General features: G+C 36.7%; 1 protein-coding gene and 1 long non-coding RNA gene across 5 annotated transcripts; one reads left to right on the top strand and one right to left on the bottom strand.

The window, feature by feature from the left end:
- Positions 1 to 649: 649 nt before the first annotated feature.
- LOC147556532 (exocyst complex component EXO84B-like) lies at positions 650 to 10,510 on the top strand. The gene is made up of 7 exons (XM_086664523.1): positions 650 to 1,641; positions 3,089 to 3,186; positions 6,619 to 7,675; positions 7,837 to 8,352; positions 9,349 to 9,537; positions 9,628 to 9,764; positions 10,007 to 10,510. The coding sequence occupies exons 1-7, from the start codon at positions 1,474 to 1,476 to the stop codon at positions 10,167 to 10,169; spliced, it is 2,328 nt and encodes a 775-aa protein (XP_086520649.1). The 5' UTR covers positions 650 to 1,473; the 3' UTR covers positions 10,170 to 10,510.
- LOC147556531 (uncharacterized) lies at positions 5,300 to 11,002 on the bottom strand. Of its 4 annotated transcripts, XR_015235437.1 has the most exons (3): positions 10,815 to 11,002; positions 9,882 to 9,936; positions 5,300 to 9,051 (listed from the first exon to the last, which is right to left on the bottom strand). It is a non-coding gene; the product is annotated as an uncharacterized LOC147556531 (long non-coding RNA). The 4 variants fall into 4 exon arrangements; XR_015235436.1 differs by lacking the exon at positions 9,882 to 9,936; XR_015235438.1 differs by lacking the exon at positions 9,882 to 9,936 and having other exon boundaries at positions 5,300 to 8,895.
- Positions 11,003 to 11,131: the final 129 nt, after the last annotated feature.

Here is an 11,131-nt window from a genome sequence, read left to right as displayed (position 1 = left end):
GATTTAGAGAGAGAGAATAAAGAGGTTTCAGTTATTGAAAATAATGAAGGTAACAAACATTTGTTTAGAAACGTGATTGGAGAGATAATGTGGGAGATAAAAATGGAAGAAGATATTTATGGATTTTGAAGATAAATCAGTTATAATATATGAGGAAGGTTAGAAACGTGATTGGAGAGAGAATGTGGGAGATAAAAATGGAAGAAGATATTTATGGATTTTGAAGATAAATTAGTTATAATATATGAGAAATGTTAGATTAGGAATTATGATTTAATTGGTATTCTAGGGATTTGTGTTTTCACTCTAGATGTATACAAATGGACTAGATATCCATTTACATTATTATTTTGGTTTTTAAACCCTCTAAGGGATTAGAGAGGACTAAATGTCATATTAGGACCCGTTTTTAGGACTATAAGCTCAAAAAATTCGTTTAGAAATCTATGGATGCGTCCATAAATATTTATTTATTCATAAACACTAAAGTATATTAATGTTAAAAAATAATCTCTATCTATATGTAAGTAGCTTAGCATTGTACATAAAGATCAAAAAATGTAAGATGATGAAAATCATAGATGATTCACATGTGTATTTATGTATTATTGGATTTTTTTTTTTGAAAATAAAAACGGTTAACTTTCTAATTCTTAAAAAACACTTCAAAAATGAACGAAATACACCATAAATAACAAAATGGTTAAGAAAAAGTGTAGTGGTCCAAAACTAAATATTGACCGGAACCCGAGTCACTTGCACGTTACCAGTGGAGCTACTAATCGCTACACGTTGTAGTTATATAGAACTTTAACTAGGGCCAGCTGGCCAGGGCGGCCAACCACCGGTAGGCCAATAAGTCAGTGCATATACTTTGCAACGCAGAAGTCCCAAGTTCGATCCTATGGAAGTGTAAATCCAGGAATATTGGACTTAAATAGTTTTTGGAGGCTATAGGCCATTTTATTCGTCAGGCTATAAGTCATTTAATTTTTGTCGGCCCCTTAAGACTGCCCTCATTTTGACTAAATAGTTATAAAGTCAAAGAAAAAGTCAACTAGTAAATCTAAGTCTATATTTCTGGAAACAGTAATTCCTTGTTTATATTCTTTCTTTCTCAACAATTATTATACTTTACAACGAAGAAAACTGACCAAACACGATTTCACCCTCATTCTTTCAGAGAGTTAGAGAGAGAAAGTTAGATTTTCTTTCAGTAATGGCGACCGGACCTTTCCTCTTTTCTGTAAACAACCATTCATAAATAATCGCCAGCTCAGCTTCTCCCTCCCTGAAGAATATACTACCCTTCCCCCAATTTTCAATCTTCAATAATGTTAGATTATTAGCCAGGTAGATTGATTGATAAAAAACCCTAATTTATTCAGATCTCTGAGGAAGTTTAGTAATTGAAACCCTAGTTTGTTCTTATTTTGGGATCGAAAGAAATTATTTTGTTCGGTTAAAGAAGTTATGGCTTCGGCTAAATCGACTAGGTCTAGGGCTGTGGGTGTATCTACAGCAAAAGGGAATATAGTGGAAAATGGTTCTCAGATCGAAGATAAGATTAAGGTTTTTAGGTCTGATAATTTCGTGCCTGAAGCTTTTGTGCAGTCCAAGTGTCAGTCCTTGAACGAGAAGGTACGATTTTTCCTCTTTTGTACTGATCAGTTTTTAGGCGTTTATAGGTACAAATGCTAATTTTGGTTAGAACTTGATCTTTCGTCAGAATTGACTTTTAGTCTCTACCCTAAGCTTTTCTTTCAATTTGCTGATAGTTTATGAAATTGATAAGAACATTTTCCACCCTTATGAATGATAATTAAATTACAGTCATGCATGAACTATGTGAAATTCAGCTAGAAATTTCTCTCTAGTTTGTCTTTGTATTTTAAGGGAGAGACTTGGAATCAAACATCTCAAGCTTGTTCAGAATGTTTTAGCATTGGGTTTCAGAACAGTCAAGGATTGCATGCCATCTATGTAAAATTTGAAAGTTGCTAACTTTTGGTACTTAGCTGTCAGTAAAGAACGCATTTGTGGGAGGATGTGACAACACTTAGTAATAAGATTTTCGTGACGGAGAGTTATACTGATAATTTATTTTGTGGATATACTGATAATTTATTTTTATGACGTTTAGAATTAATATACTGATAATTTTGTAAACTAGCTTTGGCCCATCTCTTAGAATCTTTAGATATACTGATAATTTATTTCTAACTTTCAAAATTTTATTGCAATACGGTCTGTTTGAAAGCTACCCGAGCATCCTGTCCTCGTAATTGGATTCAAACTATCTTTCCTCTATACTGCGTAAAGCTTTTGTGGATTTTTTTCCTATTTTCCCACAATACAATTTCTCCTTTAGTTTTGGAGTCTTAAATATGGCTAAGATCAGGAGGTTAGTTATCAAACACTCACAAACTCAAATGGTAGGAGTCATGTTTAATAACTTCGACAAGAAGCATTTGTGTACATTGTCGATGTCTTGGTTTGACAGTTTTGGCCAATAGGAATTTTGTAGGAAACAAGAAAACCACTTTTCTCTATCATGTTATTGAATAACAAGGTGGGTAGCAATAATCATTCTCTTCTGCATCTTGATATGGATTCACTGCGAACTACGCCCATGTTACCAGGCTAGCCTTGGAAAGATACGTGGTGCCTTTAGCTCCTATTGGCATATGATGAAGGAACTTTTAGCCCATGTGCACCAAAAATCTAGTTTGTTCTACACATACCGAACTTTAGCTATGAAGATAAAGTGACAACACATGATTTGTTGTATCTGAACGCCTTAAATAAGATGATGCATAATTCTTCTTTTTACAGTGTTATGATGTCTCAGATTTTCCTTAAGTGGTTGCCTTTTCATCTTATGGCATTCTCTAGAGTTAAAGGCGAGATGTGAGATTGCTCAATTATTATGAAGTATGTCTATTTAAAACAAGTGAATTTGCTCAGAAAAATTTTGTGTTTTTTTTTTTGGCCAGTGAACCTCTTATGAGTGCAAAGAGCAAGAAATCTATTTTTATATCGACTACAATTATACAACCTATAAAACTAAGTTCTGTCACTATTACAGGAGATAAGGCAATTATGTTCCTACCTTCACGATTTAAAGAAGGCTTCGGCTGAGGAAATGCGTAAAAGTGTTTATGCTAACTATACAGCTTTCATACGGTAAGTACACCATTAACATATCAGATGGTATTACTTGAAGTTGTTGTCTTATATTGCCTATAATTCCTTTGCTTCTTTTAAGCTACATCATTGCGTTATTGCTTATCTTCTGTCAAATATGCCACCTTAACCATTTTACATACTTTTAGATAATTACACTAGACTTGAGAATTGGAGATACGTTTTAAGTTCAGAAACGCTGTTCTGCAACCTGAGATAATTTACACTGCATCAGTTTTTCCTGAGTTGTTAATATGTGATTCATGTTAGAAGGATGAAGAAAACAGTTCTACAAGACCTATTTCATCCTCTCTTTTGTAATGCAGCGTCGTGGAGACTAAAAATTGAAATAGAACTATAGCTAGGTTTAACAACTAGAAATCATGAATGGATGGCACAAGAGAGATGAGTAACTACAAGGAGAAATAACATTTAGTTGTGTTCTTGATCGATCAATGCATATGTGAACAACATTTATACTAACTCATGAACTGTCTAAAATACTTTTAAATCCTAAATAATCCCTAATTACGGCGGCTGAATAAGAACTGACCATACTTACATACCCATTTGGGTCTCTGGGCTTCCCTTTTGAATTTTGAGGAAAGGCTCGTTCCTGACTCTTGTTACTCCTTCAGAGGTCATCTTTCTTGAGATGTTTATAGAAATAATAATAAATTTGGGCAGAAATCTTTTCCGAGACTTTAACATCCTGGATTTGTACCTCTTGCTTCTACCCGCCGTACTCCTACTTGTCCCAAATCTGTTGGTAGAAGGGTGTTCATCAATTGATTAATTTGCAGTATTACCCGTTTTCCATTTCTATTTTTTGTTCTTCTTGCACTCCTCTTGTACTTTTCTAGTTACTATTGTACTTTTTTTTGTGCTTCTTCTCCTTGGACTTCCGGCTCGGTCATTCATCCATTTTTATGGATGGGATTCGAAGTCCTGGGCTTTATTTTTTTGTCTAGAAGCAACTCTATGCTTGTACTTGCTGATGTATTAAGTGGAGATGACTTCGTAGCTTTTAGATCCTTCGGTAGTTCAGATAAAGAGACACACCTTTCTATGTGTTTGAAGACTTTGTCCTTCCATGTTAGCTGATGTCCCGAAGGCAGTCTGGAACTACTTTGTGGCTTAGACTACCCCAATGTGGTGTGTACCAGGCTCCTTCACACAGTTGTTGGATCAATGGTGTGGTCTGTCCGTCCTCAAAAGAGCGAAGAGTCTCTAGAACCTTCTCCTGGAAGCTATTTTTTGGATCCTTTGGAAGACCAAGAACTCACCGGGATTCAAGCGCAAGGATGCCATTTTGCGAAGTTTGTTTTTGTAGTGAAAAGGCTACTATACTTTTGGGCCAAAACTAATGGTTTGGTACAGAACACCTCTTATTTGCACTTAAATCATTCCTGGGAGGCTCTTATGGCGAATATATAACTGTGGAAACTGCAAAATATTGTGCTGACTAGAACCTTGGTTATTTTTGTGAATTCTCTTAATTTTGTACTCTGATTCTTATCAATACAATTAATTCATTCGCTGTTCCAAAAAAAAAGCCAAAGGCTGATGTTCTTGCCTAAGGAACCGAAATTTCGGAAAACGTTTCCTAAATTTAGATTCGGCACACGAAATCATACTTACAACTATTTCCTGCATAATTTCCATCGACATGATGAAACTTTTGACCTAAATTGTTGGAAATTTCAAAATTTACACCTACGTGATGGAAATTTCCACCGACGTAATGGAAATCTAGCAAAACATTAGGAGAAACTAAAACTAAAGACATATCTATTCCTTCATCTTTTTCATCTTAAATTTCTCATAGATATCTCTTGATTTTTGTGTTATGTTCTTAATGTTTTTTTAATCTATTTGAATGATTTACCCCTTGACTTAACTTCCTAAATTGATTTTATCGTAGTAACACCCAAGATATAATCGTGTAATCGACGATACCTTCTCAAACTAACAGAGTTTGTTACTATTAACTACAATCCGTAAAAATGTTATAGTTATTTAATTTACTCCCTAACGCAACTGTGTAATTGTTGATACCCCTCAAACAAGAGATTATGTTAATCCGTTATATACATCATTTTCATGCTTCATCTTTAATAATCTTGTTATATGCAACTGCATCGTATATATATCATTTCCATAGATTTGTAAAATTTCCACTCTAACCGAAATATTTCTACGAAACGTGTCCATTTGAGGACTGACCGAAATTTCCACCAAAACCGAAATTTTATTCCTTGGTTCTTGCTGCTACCAATGGTGTCATTGTGCTGCTTCTATTGCTGCAACTGTTGATGCTCTTGCTACTCTTTGTGTTGCAAGTGCTGCTATTATTGCTGACAAGGCAACCATATGGATCTAATAATGCATTTGTTTGGGTCTTCAGCAAAACAAATGCTGGTGGACTCAGGTCCTGTAGATGCAGGCTAATGGTATAGAGAACCTCCAGAAGCTCTATATTGGTGTATACAAAGTGGGGGAAGCCCACTTGTTCTCCTAGGTTCACATTAGTAGTCATCTGAGTAGATTTGTAACTCCAAAGAACGAAGTCCCTCTGACTGGTTGAAGACTAGAAACCTATCAAGGTTCTTTTCTTGTCGTGAAAGAGCTCTGGATTGGGTTTCTGCCCAGATCACGTCTTGATTCGTTTGGGCTGGCAGCAGTCATGCTTTAACGCTAGGTAGTAACACAACAACTTTTGCGATTTTCAGATCGTAGATGTCACCTCAAGAAAGACCATGCTTTGGTATCACTTTAATGTAATAGCACCGAAGACTGAGTCTATACTGGGACTAAAACTGAGTTGAACAACCAGAGAACATAGATAAAAGGCATAAAGGAGATAAATAATGAGAAAGGAATAACTTCTGCAACTGTGTTTTCCCATAACCGGAAGATATAACAAAGGAATAAGAATTAATAAGGATCTTAAAAGCCTGTGAATAGTGAGTTAGTGACCATGCATTACGTCTAAAGAGCTAACTTGGACTCAAGAGTTCGAATACCTCACAACTAAATAAGCTTAATCCTTATAACTCTAACTAGAGGCTTGTGTATAATAATTGCGACACGTAAAGTACCCATTATTGGCCCTCAGCAGCGCACTTCATACGGCTCACTTCTTAACAGCCCACTGGGCTGTTATGTGGCAAAAGATGCCCTGCATAGTTATGTCTATTGAAAATGTGGTAATGTTAAGTTGCATCCATCATGGCAAAATTAAGATGTTATGTTGTCCCATATCCTCCTTTTCTGGACCACCTAACATTTCTGAATTATCTTTTTCATTGGAATTTGTCAATTGTTCTCCCACGAGACCATCCTTGTAATTTTATATTCTCCTTATTTTCTCCGTAAAACCTTCTAATTTGGCCTGTGTGCAAAATCTAACGTCGTTGAATATGTTTGCAGTACATCAAAGGAGATATCGGATCTAGAAGGGGAGCTTCTATCTATCAGAAATCTATTATCTACACAGGCAGCACTAATCCATGGGCTAGCTGAAGGAGTAAACATCAATTCCCTGTCAACCACTATATCTGAACATTCAGCATCATCCGAGACACGTAATTTTGAAGACAGAGAAACTTCTGAAGTCGAGAAGTGGTCAGTAGAGTTTCCTGATATGCTTGACGTTTTGCTAGCTGAGAGAAGAGTAGATGAAGCTTTAGACGCACTTGATGAGGGAGAGCATGTAGCTGCAGAAGCAAAAGAAAAGAAAACATTGAACGTAGCTGCACTTACCTCATTACAAACTGCTATTACTAAGCGTAGGCAAAAGCTAGCGGATCAGCTTGCCGAAGCTGCCTGCCAGCCTTCTACCCGTGGAACTGAACTTCGTGCAGCTGTTTCAGCTCTGAAAAGACTTGGAGATGGCCCACGGGCCCATAATTTATTGCTTAATGCTCATTACCAGCGATTTCAGTATAACATGCAAAGCCTTCGTCCATCAAGTACTTCATATGGAGGAGCATATACAGCAGCTCTGTCACAGCTAGTTTTCTCTGCTATCGCTCAAGCTGCTACTGATTCTGCCGCTGTTTTTGGTAATGAGCGAGAATACTCATCTGAGCTTGTTGTTTGGGCTACGAAACAGACAGAGGCTTTTGCGTTACTTGTGAAGAGACATGCATTAGCCTCGTCAGCAGCTGCTGGAGGCTTAAGAGCTGCAGCAGAATGTGTTCAAATTGCATTAGGTCATTGTTCTTTATTGGAAGCTCGAGGGTTGGCACTTTGTCCTGTGCTTTTGAAACTCTTTAGACCCAGTGTTGAACAAGCACTGGATGCTAACTTAAAACGAATTGAAGAGAGCTCCGCTGCACTAGCTGCTGCTGATGATTGGGTTCTTGTATACCCTCCAACTGTTACCCGTCAATCTGGTAGATCTTCAAATACATCTGTTGGTAGCGCTACAACATTCCACCATAAACTTTCAAGCAGTGCTCACCGATTCAATTCTATGGTCCAGGTAGGTTTAGGCTTTTAAGGTCGACCACCTCATTCTGTGGGAAGTAGATCTACCAGTTTGGCATTACTTTTTTCTTCTTGTATTTCTTATGAGTTCAACTTGTTCCTAATATTTTCTTGAAGATATTCTGTTGGTCATTAGCTCTACAATTACAATTGCAGGACTTCTTCGAGGATGTTGGACCGCTCCTGAGTATGCAGTTGGGAGGTCCTACACTAGAGGGCCTATTTCAAGTATTCAACTCATATGTGAGCTTACTCATAAATGCATTGCCGGGCTCAATGGATGATGAAGGAATATTGGGAGGGGCCCCGAATAAAATTGTTCGGCTTGCTGAGACTGAATCCCAACAGATAGCTTTGCTAGCTAATGCATCTCTGTTAGCAGATGACTTGCTCCCACGAGCTGCCATGAAGCTCTCTCCTATGAGCCAGGTTAGTATGAAAGATGATCCGTGTAAAAGAGTTCCAGATAGGCAAAATCGTCACCCAGAACAAAGAGAATGGAAAAGACGGCTCCAACGAACTGTGGACCGGTTACGAGATGCTTTCTGTCAACAGCATGCTCTTGATCTTATTTTCACGGAAGATGGTGATACTCACCTTAGTGCAGACACATACCTGAATATGGATGCAAATGCAGATGAACCCGAGTGGTTTCCTTCTCTAATCTTTCAGGTATTTTGGCAGAAGATTGTGATACAAATTTCTCCTAATCTTGCTATAGTTTATTTTCTACTATTGGCGCATTTTAACATTGGTAGTCTCGTACTCTTATGTTGTTACGACATAGGCTGCTGACTTTACTAGGTCATTACCCTATAAACTGGATTTAATTCAATCTAACTGGAATATAATCTGCACTGTCTCTTCCTTATTATTCAATAATTTTGTTGAGGCTCAGCATGGAACCCAAGCTGGGGGGGGACCCTTGGATCGTAGATCTGGGCTGACCTTGATCTCAATACCTTTTCCTCTTTTATTAGTTATTGCCATGATTCTGGTAAAGATCCAATCCACGATATGGAATTAACACATTCAATAACGTGTGATCGTATCTTCCATGGGGTCTCTTAGTGTCGTTTTCTTCAGGTATCCTCCCTCACATCAGAATTAGCGAACAACTTGTAAATTTACATAATTAATTCTTAATAACTAATAATCCGTCCCTTACGTGGGGTTTCCATGCTGTTGTCTTTGTTTTTTCTTCGCTACATCAAACTTCAGTAGTTCAGTGACACATTGTTAAAGATGAGTGCATAAAATGAAGTTCTCATCAACCTCTTAACATATGACGGCACAACAAATTTCAAACATGATGAGCGACACAGTGGCTTTGAAAGGAGAATTCATATGCTTCAGAACTTGTTGTTTTCACTGTGGCACACCAATATATTGTCATCACCAAAATTTATTTGATGTTAAGTTTCAGTTTTATTATTCCAGCATGCAATTAGATTTGATGTTATAAAACACGACTTTGTTTCAAGGGGCCAGAGCATGTGCTATTCTGCATGCCACACATTATTAGACAAGCACACTAAAGCTAGTAAGATAGATATGCCCGTCCCCTGGGTTTGTTGGAGAAGTGTGAGATTGTTTATCTTTGCAGTTTTGGAGTAAGCTTTCTACATTTTTCGTTACTTCACTGTATATTTTGTATTTTTTTTCTAGGATCTTTTTGCAAAATTAAACAGAATGGCAAGCATAGCAGCTGATATGTTTGTAGGAAGAGAAAGATTTGCCACTGTGCTATTGATGAGACTAACAGAGACAGTTATCTTATGGCTTTCGAATGACCAAAGCTTTTGGGATGATATTGAGGAAGGACCAAGGCCTTTGGGGGCATTTGGCCTTCAGCAGGTATTCTAGCAGACGACTTCCACTTCTTTCTTCCCTTTTTGAACGTAGCGAGAAATTTAATCTAATTATAAACTTGGGAATTGTTTGTAGTTCTATCTGGACATGAAGTTTGTCATTCATTTTTCATCCCAAGGACGTTACTTATCCCGAAATTTGAATCAAGTTATCAATGACATCACATCCCGAGCTGTGGCTGCATTTGCTACAACTGGAAAGGACCCATACAGGTACATACTGGTAGTTTGCAGACATATCAGGATATTATTTGTTTGTTGGTATCAATGTAAGTCTAATTTGTTTCAAAGCATAAAACGGAATTAAACTAGAGATGAGCTTCAACTCACCTTCAAAAGCATTTAGTTGGACTTGTTTTTGTTGACAAAACGTTCAAATGCGAATCTACGATTAATAACAACAATTAAGATTTTCAATTAGTTCTTGAAATGAAAAAGTTTGTTTTCTTTGGCAGTGTACTCCCAGAGGACGAATGGTTTATGGACATTGCTCAAGAAGCCATAGATAGGCTTACTGGAAAAAGTAGGGCTATTAATGGAGATCGAGATCTCAATAGTCCAACAGCATCAGTCTCAGCACAATCTGTTTCATCGGCGAGATCACATGGGAGTTACTAGTTTTCATATTCTCGCCGTTGTATATTAGAGAACAAAGCAAAAAACAGCTTCGGCGTTTTCAATGCCAGATTGGTTATCGCATTCAGGTACACACCAGCAGAGAAACCAAGTCATTTTAATCCCTTCCTGTTTGCTGTTGTTGGTGCTCCAAATCTTTGTATAATATCAAAGCATGAACTGTTTTTTTTTTGTCTTTCATTAACAAATAAATTGTTTTCTTTTGTTGACAAGTTTTAGAAAATTCTTTGAATTTGTTTTTTTTTTACCTTTTGAGTGATTTGAGTTTGTAAAGGTTGATGATATCGGTGACTAATCTTTTATTACCATTTTCGATTCTTGAACTGGCTTCGTTCTCTGAATTTCTTTGTCAGTTATCGTTTTTTTTCATCTGATAATGATCTGAAGTAAAACCAAACCTAAACAACATCGACATAGTAGGTTAACCGTGAAAAGATCAGATCAATTTTGCTATCGAATTTCATATGGGGACTTGGGTTTCATGATCTGAACAGCTCCTATTATTTGTGAGTTTTAGTTTTGGATCTTCATAATGATAATTGGAAAACCGAAGATAAACATAATAAAAATCGAAGTGTTAGCCTAAATGAGCTATATAATATAAAACTGGAGAGGAACAACTCATACCTTGTTCCTTTAGAGGTCTAAGAAATGAATCCAAATAATTTGATCAAGTATGCAGATGAAATCTTTATTGTGACAGAGAAGAGTTCTTGGTGGTGTTAGATTTTGGATCATAATTCTGATTTTGCTCTTCAAAATTCATTGAAAATGCAATGCCCTAATCTCCCATTTTGATTTTCAATGACAACCCTTCTTATGAGATGTACAGTCATGCTCTAAATACTATTTTTAGTTGAGATTAGCAATTAGTTAGGGAAATTTACTTTTTCTAGTTTGATTTATTTGTGGTCAATCTGGTTGTATATCTGAAATCTTCAAAG

The sequence above is a fragment of the Eschscholzia californica genome, unplaced genomic scaffold (genome assembly GCF_041429995.1).
Source record: "Eschscholzia californica isolate CP2 unplaced genomic scaffold, dmEscCali1.0.p SCAF_2, whole genome shotgun sequence".
In the NCBI taxonomy this organism is placed as follows: domain Eukaryota; kingdom Viridiplantae; phylum Streptophyta; class Magnoliopsida; order Ranunculales; family Papaveraceae; genus Eschscholzia; species Eschscholzia californica.
Note: the sequence above shows the minus strand (reverse complement) of the source record. Positions and strands in the feature narration are given on the sequence as shown.

Bases quoted from the DNA above. Each gene is read 5' to 3' on its own strand.
- LOC147556532 (XM_086664523.1), top strand. From the start codon at position 1,474: ATGGCTTCGGCTAAATCGACTAGGTCTAGGGCTGTGGGTGTATCTACA. The intron at 3,187-6,618 runs GTAAGTACACCA...ATATGTTTGCAG, and splicing joins AACTATACAGCTTTCATACG to TACATCAAAGGAGATATCGG. The intron at 7,676-7,836 runs GTAGGTTTAGGC...TTACAATTGCAG, and splicing joins GATTCAATTCTATGGTCCAG to GACTTCTTCGAGGATGTTGG.